This window comes from Bos indicus x Bos taurus, chromosome 12 (genome assembly GCF_003369695.1).
Source record: "Bos indicus x Bos taurus breed Angus x Brahman F1 hybrid chromosome 12, Bos_hybrid_MaternalHap_v2.0, whole genome shotgun sequence".
NCBI lineage: Eukaryota > Metazoa > Chordata > Mammalia > Artiodactyla > Bovidae > Bos > Bos indicus x Bos taurus.
The window spans coordinates 70,882,059-70,901,028 of NC_040087.1; the positions used below are offsets into that span (position 1 = coordinate 70,882,059).

The following is an 18,970-nucleotide window of genomic DNA, read 5'->3' on the forward strand; positions in this document are numbered from 1 at the left end:
CAAAGGTCTGTCTAGTCAAGGCTATGATTTTTCCAGTGGTCATGTATGGATGTGAGATTAGGACTGTGAATAAAGCTGAGCACTGAAGAATTGATGCTTTTAAACTGTGGTATTGGAGAAGACCCTTGAGATTCCCTTAGACTGCAAAGAGATCCAACCAGTCCATTCTAAAGGAGATCAGTCCTGGGTGTTCATTGGAAGGACTGATGTTGAAGCTGAAACTCCAATACTTTGGCCACCTCGTGTGAAGAGTTGACTCATTGGAAAAGACCCTGATGCTGGGAAGGATTGGGTGCAGGAGGAGAAGGGGATGACAGAGGATGAGATGGCTGGATGGCATCACCAACTCGATGGACATGAGTTTGGGTAGACTCCAGGAGTTGGTGGTGGACAGGGAGGGCTGGCGTGCTGCAATTCATGGGGTCACAAGGAGTCGGACACAACTGAGTGACTGAACTGAACTGAATGAATGAAACCCTTGTAACATAAAATAATATTCAATTTAATGCCTAAATGTTACCCAGGGAGCAGCTTCAGTTAGTCACAGGGCAAAAGCTGGTCCTAATTATTTCCAGTTCCATTGTAGGTCAGGAAAAAGGTGAACTACTGTGTCGGGAAAATATTAATCACAGCTCTTGATACAATCTTTCCCTCAGAGCACTGTGTGTGATGTTTACTTACACTCAGACAATGTGTCTGTCAGGTTTTCTGTTGTAAATGTAATTCTGTTAACCTGTACTTGTCTTAAATTTTCCCCAAAGCCATAAAATATGAATTATCTAAGAAACTCTGTAGTACAACTTAGAAACATAACAGATTCTTCTTCTTCCTTCTTAAAACCTGTAAATCATAGGATCATTGAGATTCTAAAATGTTTGAGGGAGAAATGAATTTGGAGACTGAATTAATAAATTTAGTAACTTGACTTTTGATCTGTTACTTGGTCCACTCTCAGTATCACTGTTAGCTTCATTTCTGTGTTTGGAAATTATACCCTGGCAGTGTGTTCATGAATTGATTTCACTCCGCCTGTGTACATCCCAGGCTCGGTCTCCTGTTCACCTGTCCCAGCCCTAGTCACTCCAGGACACCCCTTTGGTGTTGGATTTGATTGAGAGAGGCTGTTGTCGGAGGGTGGGGGATGGGGACATGGGAGTGAGCCAGCCCAGCAGAAGGGGGACTTTATTTTCTTTCCCTTATTTCTTCTTCTATCCCAATTCCTAGAAGTTACAGTCAATAGGAGAGTATAGTAGGTACTATGCAGAATTTTAATTCACAGAACAAATAGCAAGTGAAAATAAAGAACTAGGACTTCCCTGGTGGTGCAGCAGATAAAAATTTGCCTGCCAAGGCAGGAAACACTGGTTTAATCCCTGGTCTGGGAAGATTCCACATGCCACTGAGCAACTAAGCCCTGCACAATTACTGAGCCTACATGCCACAACTACTGAAGTCTTTGCTCAGCAACAACAGAAGCCCCCTCAGTGAGGAGCCTGTGTACTGCAGGAGTAGCCCTCACTTGTCACAACTAGAGACAGCTCGTGCAAAGCAATCAGGACCCAGCACAGCCAAACATAAAATAAATAAATAAACATGAGGTAAATAACACCCTAGACTTCTTGGTTAGAGTCTGAACATGGGCTTCATTTTTCATTTAGATGATTTTGTGGTTGATTTGATCATTTTAGAGAGTCCTGAACAATAAAGTATTGTCCAGTTCTTGAGGTAGATTGATTTTGCTTTGTTTTTGCTCACAGCTATTATTTGGATGATACAGTTTACAGATGCTTAGTAGACCATGCTATAATGTACAAAAATATTAGTTTACTACTTTTTCCCTTTTTTACATAATATTTTCTTAAAAACCGCTCCCTTCACTCCCAGATCATCCCCTTCCCTTGCTGGCTTCCTAATTCCCAGTGTCTCAGACTGTGGTGTCAGGGCCAGCAGCACCTGCCTCTCCTGGAGCTTCTTAGAAATGCAGAGTCTCAGGCTCACCCAGACCTCTTGACTCAGATTCATATCTGAACATGACCTCTTCCTTTCTCTCCCATGGACAGTTTTTGATGAGTGATAACCTGTGATTCTCAAGAAATGTTCTTTGACAGTTTGAATTTGAACTCAAGAATTCCCAAATCTCTGTTGTGGCTGAGCAAGAGGCTCTAGAATGTTCTGTGGCCCTAGATTTACTTACTTTTATGCTCTATAAATTGCACTTTTACATTATAATCTAATTCTGTGTGATTACATCACATTATTTGTGTCTTTCCAGTGGAGTCTGTCTTCATTACAGGTAGTTTCCATCCTGCTGTCTGTCGTTCCCCACATCAGTCTCCTGCAGGGACTGGAGGGATTTCCCACAGACTCAGCCCTGCCCGGACCTGGAGTCAGAGACAGCCCCATGTAGCAGTGTATATTCGGCTGTTTCACAACCTGATGGGATCAAAAATGAGTCTTTCTGCCCCAAGCAGGGCATGAAGTCTGTTTGGCCTATTCCCCAGGCACCATGTGTCCCACTTATGCAGATTTCTCTCTCAGTCCGGCTGTGGGTGCCGGTTCTTCCTGCTGATGGCTGGTCCACCTGCCCGCAGGTACCCTCTTCACTCTCACTCGCCACATATATGCCTGTGTCCACGTCATGCTTTAACTCTCTGACCATAAGATCTCTATGGTAGGCCTGTTCCTTTAACTACAACTACACCTCTCCCCACTTTCTCTGTTCTGTCTACACAGAGGGGCATGATAAGTTGTCAGGCCATCCAGGGGATAAGGAGGCCCATCAGCAGATGGAAAAGAGGCCAACATATGTGGATTTGAGTCGCATCTTGCTACTTATTAGCTCTGATATTCAGACAGACTGATTTATCTAAGCCTAAATGTTTTCTTACGCAAAATGGAAGTCAAAGGATGTAACCTGTAGGCCTGATGTACAGTTTAAGATAAGACATGTAAAGCACCAAGAGTAAATACTTGGACAAAAATTGTCATCATTTTCATAGGGTGTAAAATGACCGTAACCACTTATGCTGTGGAAGGTGGTGTCTGTCCCATGAGAATGAGGTGTTGGCCATTTGAAGTTGTATTTATGGCTATAGGATCCATCTGCTGTGTCTGTCTCTGTCTGATTTATCTTATACCTAAATAATATGGTAATAGATTTCCCATAAATTTCTCTGGCTTGAGTTAAAAATCTCAGCTCCCAGTGGAAGTTTCTTTGTCTCAGGGCACCACAGGTAATACAAATAGGAAAAAATCAAATCCAATACAGATCCTGATGTCAACATATACAGTCTAGTTGAAGAAACAAGAAAATGGCTATATTAGCTTTGTAAGCTAGAACAAGGTCACAGTTTTTATAGATGTATATAAAAAATGACATAACATCTCTTAGAGTTGGAACAAACCCACATGAGGAGACACGGAGAGCATTTCCAAGGAATTAGACATGTGAGACAGACTTAGAGATGTGTCGTTAGGGTTTCAGCAGGTGGGAATGCATGTGAAAGGCATTCCAGGAGGTGGGACCAGCATAAGCAAAAGTAAGATGTCCTGATACAGTGAATGAAGACATAGACACCTGCAAAGCACTCAGGAAAATGAACTACAGAGTGTGTAACACACATTTTTATATTCAACCCTCACCACTACCTACTGATGCCAAGGAAGCTGACTCATGTACATGAAGAATAGAGAGGTTAGAAGGACAGTTTTGTAGAAGAGACATCCTGGGGTGGAGTGTTGAGTGCTGAGCTGGAATTCAGAAGTTTAATCTGAGAAGTGAGAGCACATGGACCAGAGTAGGCAGGTGCAGGGGACGGGGAGCCAGGAGCTGTTATGTCTCCAGCAAGACATCCTGGGAAAGTGATTCCACTTCTTTGAATCAAATTGATGTTGATTAAAACAAAGCTATATCACCTGGATTTGTGAACATGCAGGGAAATGGATGGGAGCAGAAAATGAAATTATACTTCTGGGGGTAGGTTAGCAGTTTAACAGCTTCCTCCTGAAAATGTTCATACCTTGTTGTCGTTCAGTCACCTAGTCATGCCTGACTCTTCGTGACCCCATGGACTGATACACACCAGGCTTCTCTATCCCTCACCATCTCCTGCAGTTCGCCCAAGTTCATGTTCATTGTATCAGTGATGCCATCCAGCCATTTCATCCTTCTTCCCCTTCTCCTCCTGCTTTCAATCTTTCCCAGAATCAGGGTCTTTTCCAATGAGTTGACTCTCTGTGTCAGGTGGCCAAAGTATTGGAGCTTCAGCATCAGGCCTTCCAATGAATATTCAGGATTGATTTCCTTTAGGATTGACTGGTTTGATCTCCTTGCTGTCCAACGAATTCATACTTGCTGTTCAAGGGGTTCATATTTGACTCTCAGCAATTCCACATCTGAGAATTTATGTGAAGAAAATGATTCAGATTGTTTGCAAAGATTTAGCTTCAGGGATATTTAAGACAGTTATTTATAATAGCTAACTGTTTGATGCTGCATAAATATCAAGCAGTAGCTGCTGCTGCTGCTGCTGCTAAGTAGCTTCAGTCATGTCCGACTCTGTGTGACCCCATAGATGGCAGCCCATCAGGCTCCCCTGTCCCTGGGATTCTCCAGGCAAGAATACTGGAGTGGGTTGCCATTTCCTTCTCCAGTGCATGAAGGTGAAAAGTGAAAGTGAAGTCGCTCAGTCCTGTCCGGCTCTGAGTGACCCCATGGACTGCAGCCTACCGGGCTCCTCCGTCCATGGGATTTTCCAGGCAAGACTACTGGAATAGGGTGCCATTGCCTTCTCCGATCAAGCAGTAGAGGATTTGTTAAATAAATGATCACATGTACTATAATATTATGCAACAATTAATGTAAATTTTTATGAAATATGAAATGAAAGCACATATAACAGTATGTTCACATTAATCCCATTTTGTTTAAATATGTGAACTTGTATCTTTAAGAACACATCCAAAAAAATAACAACAGCAACAACAAAAAGAACACATATAGAAGCCTAGAAAGTAAAAACATCATTTTAAGAATGTTTTTTTCAGAGTGCTGGGGCATAGCTTGTATTTATTTACTTTTCAAATTCATTTGCACTGATTATGATTAAGGAAAGAGTTTATTTTGTTTTTTAAACACTGTGAGCCTGGGAAAGATGTAATGAGAGTAAGTGGGGGAGACAGATGAAGGGGTGGTTTTGTGTGGAGCATTGGGTGTTGATTATGTTGAGTTTGATGCGTGAAGAGAGATCCAGGAGCAAGTGTCTAACAAGCTGTGTTATCATAAGAGAGCAACCTGGTTGGAAAAACATAAAGGGGCCACTGCAAGCAAATAACAGAAGATTTTCTTTAAGAGTCTTTATAATTGTATCTATTTCTTTATTTTTGGCTGGGCTGGGTCTCTGTTGCTGCTCGGGCACCTCTCTAGTTACTGTGTGTGGGCTTCTCACTGTGGTGTCTTCTCTTGTTAAGAGCATGGGCTATTGGGTGAGAGGGCTTCAATAGTTGTGGCACATAGGCTCAATGGTTGTGGTTCATGGATTCTAGAGTGCAGGCTTAATAGTTGTGGCGCACGGGCTTAGTTGCTTTGCAGCATGTGGGATTCTCCTGGACTGGGGATTGAACCCACATCTCCTGCATTGGCAGGCAGTTTCTTTACCACTGAGCCATCAGGGAAGACCCCAAGTGTCTTTAGATTGAAGAATGTAAGCTTACTGACACTGGTGACACTCTCCATGGGCAATTGGTAAAACGCTATGGTTACCCAGAAAAGACATTTGGACTATAGCTTTGATGACTGAACTCTAGGAATAATCAGAATCAGGTTTTCTTTGAGTTGCCTTTTTCTTTTTGGGGGGTCTGAGGCCATGCAGCATGTGGAATCTTAGTTCCCTGACCAGGGATCGGATCCATGCCTCCAGCAGTAGAAGCACAGACTCTTAACCCCTGGAATGTCAGGGAAGTCCCCTGGTTTTTTAGTTCTCTTCACTGGAGTTTGGAACTCACAGTCCTGTGGTAATGAACAGCCCTCGGTGCCCTACATATCTCAGTCCATTTATGCAAAGTTTACAGATGTTCCCATTTGCACAGATGGATCAGTTTTGGTGGAGCTGATAACATGAGAACATATACAAATTCTCACAGATCAGTTCTCACCTGTGTCCTGATGTGTGTTGATTTATGTTTAAGGACACTCAGAAATATAGGCCCACCTGTTTTACTGTGCTTCACAGATAATGCTTTTAAAAAAATGGACATTTATGGCAACGCTGTGTCAGGCAAGTACACTGGCACCATTTTTCCTATAGCATTTGCTCACTTCGTGTCTCTGTCAGATTTTGATAATTCTTGCAGTATTTCAAACCATTTTATTATTATTATATTTATTATCTCGATCTATGATCAGTGGCTTTTAATGTTATTACCCTATAAATGCTTAGATGGTTAGCATTCTTTTAACAATAAAGTATTTGAAATTGAGGTAAGCACATTTTTTATATATAATGCTATTGTACATCACTAGACTACAGTATAGTATAAACATAACTTTTATTTGCACAGAGAAACAAAACATTCATATAACTTGGTTTATTTTGATATTCAAAATATCTTTGAGGCCTGCCTGTACACAGAATGCACGAGCCACATAAATACATACCATGACCTGCCTATATGCAGAGAATGGCCCATCTATATTATATGAATTAGGGTTTAACATAAGGTACAAAATGTCCTGAGAAGCCTGTATGCAGATCAAGAAGCAACAGTTAGAACCAGACATGGAGCAATGGACTGGTTCAAAATTGGGAAAGGAGTACCTCAAGGGTGTATATCATCACCCTGCTTATTCAACTTAATGCAGAGTACAGAATGTGAAATGCTGGGCTGGATGAAGCACAAGCTGGAATCAAGAGTGCCAGGAGAAATATCGGTAACCTCAGATAAGCAGATGATACCACCTGAATGGCAGAAAGCAAAGAGGAACTAAAGAGCCTTTTGATGAAGGTGAAAGAGGAGGGTGAAAAATCTGGCTTAAAACAACATGCAAAAAACTAAGATCACAGCATCTGGTTCCATCACTTCATGTCAAATAGATGGAGAAACAATGAAAAGAGTGATAGACTTTATTTTCTTAGGCTCAGAAACTCACTGTGGATGGTGACTGCAGCCATGAAATTAGAAGACACTTGCTCCTTAGAAGAAAAGCTATGACAAACCTAGACAGAATATTTAAAAGCAGAGACACTACTTTGCTGACAAATGTGCGTATAGTCAAAGCGATGGTATTTCCAGTAGTCATGTACGGATATAAGGGTTGGGTCATAAAGAAGGCTGGGCACTGAAGAATTGATATTTTTGAACTGGGGTGCTGGAGAAGACTCTTGAGAGTCCCTTGAACAGCAAGGAGATCAAACCATTCAATCCTAAAGGCAATCAGTCCTGAATATTCATTGGAAGAACTGATGCTGAAGCTCCAGTACTTTGGCCACCTGACACAAAGAGCCAACTCATTGGAAAAGACCCTGATGCTGGGAAAGACTGAAGGCAGGAGGAGAAGGGGACAACAAAGGATGAAATGGTTGGGTGGCATCACGATTCAATGGACATGAGTTTGAGCAAACTCCAGGAGATAGGGAAGGACAGGGAAACCTGGCATGCTGTAGTCCATGGGGTTGCAAAGAGTCAGACACTACTGAACAATATCAAAATATCTTATAGTCATTGCATTATCTTTATAAGATAATAAAATTAGCTGAACCCACTTTTGTTACATTTAATTTCTATAAAGATAAATTCTTTTTTGAAGTGCCATGATTGATTTTACAGACTAAGATGTGAAACTTCAGAGGTTTTCAAATCAGAAAACATGAAAAGTTCTAAGCATTCTGATTATATTACTCAGAAAGATTTATTTCTTCTTTATTTAAAGCCAGGTGTTTTAAAACTTTACTGATTTACAAATGATTCAAGCATATCTTACACTCTCATCAATTCCAGATTTTACATAGAGGTGAAATCATCTCTTGGAAAGCTTCCTTCAGAAAATTTGCAGTTGGGCTTCCTAGGTGGCTCAGACGGTAGAGAATCTGCCTGCAAAGTAGGAGACCCGGGTTCCATCCCTGGGTCAGAAAGATCCCCTGGAGTAGGAAATGGCAACCCACTCTAGTATTCTTTCCTGGAGAATTCCATGGACAGAGGAGCCTGGCAGGCCACAGTCCATGGGATTGCAAAGAGTTGGACACGACTGATCATCTAATGCTTTCTTTCACTTTAAAATTCATTGGTAAAAAAGGCCAGTTTCTGCATATATATTTGAATGTGGTTTTATCCCCCACCAGCATTTTACCTAGGAAAAGGAAATGGCAACCCACTCCAGTATTCTTGCCTGGAGAATCCCATGGACAGAGGAGTCTGGCAGGTGATAGTCCATGGGCTGCAAGAGTCAGACACGACTTAGCAGCTAAACTACCAACCACCAGCATTTTACCTACATTGTATTGATTCTTTAACCTTACTGTTAGTGCATTTAGTTTCTCTCTGCTTTGCTTTTAATAAATAGACTGACGCTTGACATGTGTTTTTCCAAGGTTCAATTTTAAGTATTAATGTATTAATAAAATGTCTTTTGAACTACTCCGATGAAAGGTCCAATGTAAATATCAAATATTGTCTGTGTTGTTGTTGGTCTCATTATGTACATTTTGTCTACTGGGCTCTGTCTTTCAAGACTAAGACCGGCATTTTATATGTGAAGAAGTTTCCTTTCAAGATAAAATGTAATTAAGGTATTTAATATCAGGAAGTGATTTCATTTTTCTGCCGAAGAATAATTCCTCTTAAATAAATAACATACCCCTGAGAAAGTGAATATTTGTTTGTGTATAATCCTTCTGACTTGACTTGTTGATATCTCTGTAAAATTACCCATGTAATTCTAAAGGTCAAATTACACAGGGAGTAGGAATAAAACTAATTTAAAATTGACTTCTTATGGGCCACTTAGGAGACTGCTGGGTTTTCACTACAGTCAGGTTATTTAAGTCATCTTCTTCCTTTATTTATGGATGTTAGTTACATACATACACAGAAACAAATACACATATATAACACATAAACATACATGTCTCCCCCTCTAACATACCACATAATGGATACTATGTGATAATTATAGAAAACAAACAATTTTCTGCATATTAAGCATTTACTCAGGGAAATCTGAATAGAAGGCATAAAAGTCATTATACTTTATATTGTGTATTCTAGAGATGATGGTGGTCTCATTTAGGGACATTTGTGAATTTCTGTCATTTTTGGTTGCCACAGTTTTGGGCGTTGCATCTGGTATCTAGTGGGTTCATGGCTACTGTTAATCATCCTACAATATACAGGACAGGCCCCCAACCCTCAACAATGAATTATCCGGTCCAAAATGTCAGCAGGGCCATGCTTGAGAAACTTATAGACTATTCTTTACATATAATAGAACTTTTAAAATTCATCTTCAACAATCAGGGTTTTCCTGGGTTTTGTGCATCCTGTTAATTCTTCATCCCCCTGGGTCTCTTTACAGGTTGGCATTGTGGGAAGAACAGGAGCTGGAAAAAGTTCCCTCATTGCTGCCCTTTTTAGATTGTCAGAACCTGGAGGTAGCATTTATATTGATGACATCTTGACAACCAGGATTGGACTGCACGATTTAAGGAAGAAAATGTCAGTTGCACTTCAGGTATGCATAGCAGAGCACTCTCACATGTTCTTTTCATAAGGTGTCTAAAGTTTAAGTGCTTTTAATTCAATTGGTCTTTTCAAGTTAAGTGAATGAGTTGATCCTTTTTTACCCAATAGAGCATATTTTTAGCAGGAGGTATTTTCAACAAACACTTTCATTGGATACCAGGTTTTGTTTTGTTTTGTTTTCATCTGTTAGTTTTGTGTGCATGTGATTTAATAACTTACTGAGATAGATTTCTGGACTCAGACTTGCTCAGTTTCCACAATGTTATCCACTGATAATCACATAATTCTGAGAACAGAAGGATAAACAGTTTGCTTAGCACTGCAGAATTTCCTATAGGGAAACATGGATTTTATTAATAAGTGTCTTATAGATATAATTTTGCTGTGGGAAATGAGGACATCTTTTCAAAAGTGATATCTCCTTGGAGAACTTTCTGTGAAATTGTGGGGCTTTGAGAATTATAGGATATATAGATGCTTTGGGGAGACTGACAATTTAGCCATTAATGAATAATTTTCACCAGGGATGCAATACAGAATAGTGAGGAAGAGCAGGGGACTCAGAATTCTGTCTCTGTTTATCTTGGTTTTCTCTGTCTTACAAGGCAGATAACAGGACCAATCCCTCAATCTGTTGTGAGGACAAAATAGGTCAGTGAGTGTGAAGTGCTTCATGTAGACCCATATGTGCCTGCTGTGATGGTGGAGTGTTGAGTTGGCCATCTCTTCCTGGGCTCTCATTCTGTTCTCTTTTCTTCTTCTTCGTAAAGTAGTATAACTTTCAGGGAGAGTTTTGGAGACTGGATTATATGGATGGGTAGACACTCCTGTCTTTCCTTGTGGTTCATTCACTGAACATAATTCCATGATACTTACTGAGAATTACTATCCTCCAAGTATATAGCCAAGGGCAACATAGTTCCTGTGTCCTCATCTATCATCCTGCCCACTGCTTTGACAACATGCTTATTAAAAAAAAAATTGAGTTTTTTATTTATATACTTAGTAATCATTTGCCCATCAAAGAAAGCTCGGAAAAATACCCTCTTGAGATGAGAAACAGAGAGGAGAGGAGAGAGAATGAGCCAGGCAAATGTGCTTCCTGGAATGTGGGTGCAATGTGTCCTGAAATACCTGTTTATCAGGAAGCATGTACAACATGGCTCCCAAAGGAACGCGAATGTGGACTTGGGTACAAGTGTTGCTACCTACCCGTGACCTCAAAAATACCTGGAATTACTCAAAGTAATTTTAAAACCAAGATATTCTTTTCAGACTCTAGTGAAATGCCACCTCACACCCCTTAAGATGTCTGTTATCAAAGAAAAAAGAGAGAAAAATGAAAGTGATAAGCATTGGCAAGGATGTAGAGAAATTAGAATACTTGTTCATTGCTGATAGCAATGTAAAATAGTCCAGCTACTATGGAAATCAACTTGGTGGTTGCTCTGAAAAGTTAATGATGGAATTGTCATCAGTTCAGTTCAGTTCAGTCTCTCAGTCATGTCCGACTCTTTGTGACCCCATGAATCGCAGCAGGCTAGGCCTCCCTGTCCATCACCGACTCCCAGAGTTTACTCAAACTCTTGTCCATCGAGTCGGTGATGCCGTCCAGCCATCTCATCCTCTGTCGTCCCCTTCTCCTCCTTCCCCCAATCCCTCCCAGCATCAGGGCCTTTTTCAATGAGTCAACTCTTCACATGAGGTGGCCAAAGTATTGGAGTTTCAGCTTCAGCATCAGTCCTTCCAATGAACACCGAGGACTGATCTCCTTTAGAATGGACTGGTTGGATCTCCTTGCAGTCCAAGGGACTCTCAAGAGTCTTCCCCAACACCACAGTTCAAAAGTATCAATTTCTCAGTGCTCAGCTTTCTTCACAGTCCAACTCTCACATCCATACATGACCACTGGAAAAACCATAGTCTATTACCTACCTAGCAATTCTACTTTAGACTATAAACCCCAAAGAATTGGAAGAAAGGTCTTGAAGAGATACTGGAACGTGTTTGTTATAGCAACATTACTCTCAACAGCAAAAAGGTGGAGGCACTCAAGTGTCCATTGACAGATGAGTCAACAAACAAAATGTGGTGCATACACATACAGTAGAATATTACTCAGCCTGAATAAAGAGGAAAATTCTGACACATGCTATAGCACAGATGAACCTTGAAAAAATTAAGCTAAGTGAAATAAGTCATTTACAAAGGGCAAATACTGTATGATTCTACTAATAGGAGTTACCTAGAATAGCAAATTCATGGATGCAGGATGTAGAATGGTGGGTGCCAGGAGTGGCCAGGAGAGGGGAGATGTTGTTTAATGGGTACAGAGTTTCAGTTCCTTAAGATGAAAGGAGATCTCCGGCTGGGTGGTGGTGATGGCTGTACAACAATATGAATGTATTTAGCATCACTGGACTGTGCATTTAAAGTTAATCCAGCAAATTTTATGTATATTTTATCACAATTGAAAAAAATTTTTTTTCAAAGGTATCCCTTTCAGGAAAAATGGGAAGAATGTTTCAGCACATTCAGTCCCCATATTTAAAGATTTCCTCTGGCTATTAGATTTATGACTTATGGTTACAGTATAAAATAAATGAGCTTAGATTCCCAAGTTTTATGTTCTGATGGTACTCATCGCTAAAATGGTCATGTGAGATTAGTTAGTAGAAATAAAGGGCATGTCTGTAAATTCCTTTCATATCATTGGATGCAAAGCTTTAGAAACATGCCCTGCATTATTTTTAATGCTTCTTAATAGGAAAAAGTTGCATGTTTGTATACATAAAATAACTGTAAATAAATAACATTGGATGATTCTTGGCTCTGCCAATAATATTTGGAAGCACATCTGAGCAAGGACTAAACATGCCTTGACCTCAGCATGTTTTGGTTCTGTTCTGTTGGGTTCCATCCTTCCTTGGAGAATGTTCTAGGTACATACTCCAGAGAGTGTGTTTACAGAATAGTGCTAAGCTTTGTATCCATGTAGATTCCACTTTTTATGCCTTTGTCTCCAAGGTGCAGTGTTGGTTGATTAAAGAAAAAGAATCTGGAGAGAAATTTCAGTGTAAAGATTCCCAGTAAGCCATTCAGGAGGCACACGGGGATAGAATGGTAGTGTAGACCCAGTGTCAGTGTGACCCACAGTTTATTCCTGCTCTGCCTCGTCGACTGTGAGGCCTTGATGATGTAACTTGGCTGCCAAGCGTCAACATCCTCATCCTTAAACCCATTCTGGAAATCATGGACCCACAGATTTGTGAAGATGTAACTTAGTGAGATAATGTTTGTGCCCATGTCTCATTCTTAGGAATGTTCATTCATCAGGAACTGTTATTATTCTTAAGAATCAGGGCACTGGCCTTTTGGGTATTGTTTCTACTTAAGTAAAAACAGTAACACCTTCTGAAATGACTTTTCTCTTTAATTTCTGTTTATGTGTTCATGGTCTTTGGTGATTTTCTTTATATTTATTGCTTAATAATAAAAACTGAATTGTTACATAAATATTAATAGTAGGGCAAAGAAACAAAAACAAACAAACAAAAAAACACAATAGGAATTTTGGCGAAAAGCATAACAGAGAAATATATCTAACATTTTCCACCAAGAGCAAGAACTCAGACTAAAATTTTTTTGTATTTTGATTTCTGGCTTTCCTCCCACCAGCTTATTTCCTGACTATCACCTTGTACATGATCTTACTTTCCAATCCCCCACCAAAACCTCCAGCCTTTTTCTCAGCCCTCTCCACACTCTTGACTATTTTCTTTCTCTCTTTGAGGACAGGGCCTATATCTCTCATTTCTGTTCCTCTAGTGCTTGTTACAGTCCCTGACAAGTTACAAGAATATTAATAATAATTCCTAAAGTTTATGGAATTTTTAAAACATTTTAGTTTCTTATCCCACAATTTCCTGCTTAATCCTCACAATTTGTTGTTATCTTTATCTGACAGATTTAAAAACTGAGTTACTGGGAGCTTATCCTATTTTTCAAGTAAGGGGCAGAACCAGGATTCAAATTTTATGTGTGTCTATTTTTTTTAATTGAAGTATAGTTGATTCACAGTGTTTCAGTTGTATAGCGAAGAGTTTCAGTTTTATCTCCAAAGACTCCCATTGCAGCAGAGTAAAATCCAAAGTACTAGTCATATAACAGAGACCTACGCTCTCCAGTCTCCACCTTGTCCACTTCTCAGTCATGTCCGACTCTTTGTGACCCCATGGACTGCAGCACACCAGGATTCCCTGTCCATCACCAACTCATGGAGCTTACTCGAACTCATGTCCATCGAGTCGGTGATGCCATCCAACCAATGGCATCCCCCTCTCCTCCTGTCTTCAGTCTTTCCCAGCATCAGGGTCTTTTCCAGTGAGTCAGCTCTTCACATCAGATGGCCAAAGTATTGAAGCTTCAGCTTCAGTATCAGTCCTTCCAGTGAATATTCAAGGTTGATTTCCTTTAGGAGTGACTGGTTTGATCTCCTTGCAGTCCAAGGGCCTCTCAAGAATCTTCTCCAACACCACAATTAAAAGCATCAATTCTTCAACTGTGTTGTACTCATCAGATATTTTTGCCATTTTCCCTACCATCCCACTTGAAAGGACTCCCCAAACCATAGAAAGAATGAATAAGTATAGAACAAAGCCAGAAGATACTATTCCTATTGCTCTGTCCCTCATTTGGACAATATCAATTTAGAAATGGGTTTATGCACTTGTATGTTATGGGCTGATATGTGTCAGGAGAAGATACTCAAAATGTTATCCCTCCCCAACCAAGAGCCCTTTGTCTTTACAGCGTCTTGCTAGCTGCAGAGGTGGAGAAAATCTGTTAGTTTGGTTGCCTGAATTTACTTGTCTAAGTGCAAAAACTTACATTTGTCTTCCCCACAAATGAGTAGGAAGCAGTGATGCTTGTGTCTCAGCACCCCAATATAGGAAACTTAGGAAGCTGAGAGCAGATTCTGCAGAGGGGGAGCCCAGGGCTCTTTCTTTGAGTTGCCCCTCTTAGCTGAGCCAGGCCCACACCATCTTCCCTGGATCCCAGGTCCTTGTGATCCAGAAAGCAGGGAGCTTCCATGGTGTTCTCTCTTCCTCCCAGGCTCTTCCCCGTCACTGCTTACCCTGCATGAACAGGTCAGAACTGGGGAATTGTGATGGTAACAAGGACCTGGGTAGGAGCAGAGACAGGGGAGTGGGGACATAGACCATCAGTCCTGGGGTGAACTTTCAAAGATGAATTCTGTGTTTTTAAGAAGATACTCCTCAACTTCTGTTCAAAATTTTAGGAATAATCTAAAATGAAAGTTCTTCTTAACAAATTTCCAGAACCACAATAGGTAGCTGAAGTATGCGTGTTCTTTGTGCTCAGGATCTGAAGTAGTTCAATTGAGATTGAGATTATATGCAGGGAGTAGCCTGCTTACTTGAAAGAAACTGGAAAATGAAGGGAAGATGGAGAAGGGAAGGAGGAGGAATATTGGGGACCAGCCTCCCCTCGCCTGGCTATGTCGCTTGTGTAAAACTCATGGAGACAGGTGAAGGATGAGAAATCACCTGCATGTGGGAATCTTAAGGTTGATAATTACAAAGAGTAACAAGTTTTTATAAAAATCTGAAGTAGAATTATGGTTATTCCCCTGAAAAGGAACATGTTTATTTCAAGCTCCAGGTTCTCTTTTATACTTTGACAAAACATTAGGTCAGAGGTTTGACATTTTCAGTTCCCCCTCATCCAAATTAATTGTCTCATTGTTGCCCTTCAAACAGAGTTCCTGCCTCAGTGATTCTCTCAGAATGTGATTACTTGTGATTACATTGTAACTCATGCTTATGTCTGGGCTGCATACCACATTCCTCAGTTTATTTCTTATCTTTCTAAATCCTGCTTGCCCCTAATTTCCTAAACTCACTATCTCCTAAAAAGGCTTATAGCTATTAATTCTAAAATTCCTAATCCCTACAAGCTATAGTAAAATATGCTAACACTACAACATTCCTTAAACTTTTAGCTTCTAACTATTCTTAATTATTCCTAAACCCTAAACTCAGCAAACTTCCTTTGCCATAAACATTTCCCTCACAAACAGGTCTCAGATAATAATCCTTCCCATGGCCTCAAGCTGCGGCCTACATGCTCATCCTGGAATGCTCTTTGTAAAGATCCTTGAACAAATGTCAGTGGTTAACTTTATGGATTATTCTCTGGGCACAACTGCAGAAGGCTTTGTGCCTTCTCATGCTCCTCTCAAGAACAATAACCACCTTAACATTCTTTGCAGCCAATTCAACTGAAGAAAGGAAAAAATAAGTCAAAATGACAGGACCTAACTCCTTCATCCCAGGACCGTGCCTGCAGTATGAGGAGAGGGGGTTGGGGCCGTGCCTCCATTTTGTTAGCAATGCCTAATGTGGCTCCCGACAAGTACTCATTCTGAAATATTGTATGAGTAGTGATTTTCAGTGCTTTGGAAGCATATTGGCCACTTAATCAACTTTGTGCAATTAAATCTCCCTTTATAATGTCTTTTTAATTGTGGATTTTGCTCAGGAGTATGTCTTTTTTTGGTGGCACACCTTGAGTTTTCTGTATTCATTTCTCTCTCACTAGACTTAAAACTGAGACCATACTGAAGGAAGGATTGGAAGGCTTCCTGAGTATCATTCTTCCTCATGATTAGGGAAAAGAAATGTCTGTCTTCTTCATCTTTCCTCTCAGGTTTTTGTGAAGTGAGGAGGAAAGTCCAGCCCCAATGCCAGCCAGGATTTGAACGTGGGGATTCCAAGCAGTTCTGGGCACTTGTGGAGGAGTCATGTCTCCTCTTGTTCCCACACATGTGCCTCCACTTGTCCTGCCCCCTTCACTGAAAGGAGCCAATTGGGCTCTTCTCTTCTGCCCATATTCTTATGACCTGGCTTACTGAGCCTTCCAGAAGAAAATGTATATGGCCTACATTAGCTTATGTACAGGATTCTCTCTTGAGGCCAAGAAGAGACATATATTCCCAGATTAATTTACTTGTGGCTCCTCCTGAAGCAGAGGACTAGGAAGAACTAATTTAAATTAAAGTATCATGACACAGGTCACAGTGGGTTTCAGGTCCTCTTGGCCTTGCAGTTAATAATGAAGTTCTATGAGGCAGGTCACCCTAACACACATGTGAGAGAACGTGGGGGCCAGCTGATACCAAAATCAGAGATGATCTCTCCATGGACAGAGGTGCTGCAGACCCCAGGAGCTGACGTTCCCCTTGCACATGTGGGGATGTTCATTTCACACATGTGGAGAGATTCCAGATCCTAGAAGACAGTCTGACCAATGGAGAAAATAGCCTAGTTTATTCTTCAGTGCTAATGTGTAAATATTTAATGGTTTGCTTTGAGGCACAAACCTCTACTAATCATGCTGTTGGTATTTCCCAGTCACACCAGGATTGACAATTAACATCTTGATGTTAAGTTTCTCATGTAATTATTTCCTCAGTTTGTGTGAGTGTTTAAACAGATATTTATTACCAGGGTGGTATTTTTTTTTTTTTAAATAAAGTCTTCCTTTGTCTTCAGTTTTTTCCTTAAGATGAAAAAAACTTCTTTATCACTTTCTTCTGTTAGTGTTCAGTAGTTCAGAAGATATTTTGTAGCACACTTTGTACAATGGAAAATTATTTTAGAGATACTGTTTTGTAAACATACATTTGCAACTTTATTATTAATAATTAATTTAGATGTTTTTTTGTATTTTAATTTTGACAGTCTGTACACATTAGAATAAAATAAAAAGAGATTAAGGTAATAACACTCATTGTTTTGGCATATTTAGGAACCTGTTTTATTCACTGGAACAATGAGGGAAAATCTGGATCCCTTTAATGAGCATACGGATAATGAATTGTGGAATGCCTTAGAAGAGGTAATTAACTTGTTAGCATCTGTATATGTGTGTTTATATTTAGAGCATTGCAGATAATTAAGGGGAGCATGTCAGTTTAACTGACTTCAGTAATAGGAAAACACTGATGACATGGGTATGCTTAAAAATGTGTGTATTGATGATGGTGAAAATCAACAATATAATATGACATGTTTTCATTTTAGCTGTTTTCCTAGAACCCTGAACAAATAGACACATTATCTTGTCCTTAGCAGAGTACTCAATTAGATGTTGAAACTGTGGGATCAAATTCTACTAGTGACCTACTGAATTAATTACTCCATTACATTCCAATATTCGTTTTATTCCTCTGGTCTTAGGAAACATCTCCTAAGTGGAGACAATAGTATTTTTTCCTTATTAACTAAAAGATATAAATAAGATCATACTAATAAAATATAGAAGTTTCATAGGAAAGTGTTTATAAAGGTAAATTATATAGTCAGAATTAATGATGATTATTTATTGGCAATTATGTCATTTTAATGCTGTAGCATAAATGCAGATAACAGAACCCTGGAACATCTGCTCAGCTTTTATATGGGTAGGTTCATTTCTAGAGAATTTTCTGTTATTTGTGTCATGTTTTCCCTTGTTCCATTTCTTTGAATTTCTTCACCCTTGCATGAAAAGAAAATATGACTATTAAGTTGCTGTCAGTTTGTATTTTAATACAGACTAGTTTGTGATTTTGCACTCCTTTTACAAATCAGTTCTACTGATGGCAGAAACCGTAGACTTCTTTTCTGTAATTTATTTATTTTAATTGGAGCTAATTACTTTACAATATTGCAGTGGTTTTTCCATACGTAGTCTTTTGCTTTTAAAAAGTAAGAATGAGCATTTCTATACATTAACGATGAAAGATCAGAAAGAGGAATTAAGAAAACAATCTCATTTACCATTGCAACAAAAATAATAAAATACCTAGGAATAAACCTACCTAAGGAGACAAAAGACCTGTGCTCATAAAACTACAAGATACTGACAAAAGAAATCAAAGATGACACAAAACAGATGGAGGGATATACCATGTTCTTGGATTGGAAGAAACAATATTGTGAAAATGACTATACACCCAAAGAATCTGCAGACTCAATACAATCCCTGTCAAACTACCAGTGGCATTTTTCATGGAATTAGAGCCAAAAATTTTACAGTTTTAATGGAAACACAAAAGATCCCAAGTAGCCAAAGCAGCCTTAAGAAATAAAAATGAAGCTGGAGAAATTAGGTTCCCTGACTTCAGAATATATTATTGAGTTGACCAAAATGTTTGTTACATAAGATT

The 18,970-nt window shown here is 39.7% G+C and overlaps 1 protein-coding gene across 3 annotated transcripts in view; it reads left to right on the forward strand.

The window, feature by feature from the left end:
* LOC113902485 (multidrug resistance-associated protein 4-like) overlaps positions 1 to 18,970 on the forward strand; it is a 157,691-nt gene that overhangs the window by 106,264 nt on the left and 32,457 nt on the right. Inside the window, exons 26-27 of one of the 3 annotated variants that reach the window (XM_027557821.1) lie at positions 9,569 to 9,724; positions 17,569 to 17,658. In XM_027557821.1, coding sequence (XP_027413622.1) covers positions 9,569 to 9,724; positions 17,569 to 17,658 — 246 coding nt within the window. Of the gene's footprint in view, positions 1 to 9,568; positions 9,725 to 17,568; positions 17,659 to 18,970 lie in introns of those variants that run through there. The other 2 variants (XM_027557822.1, XM_027557823.1) reach the window with 2 other exon arrangements.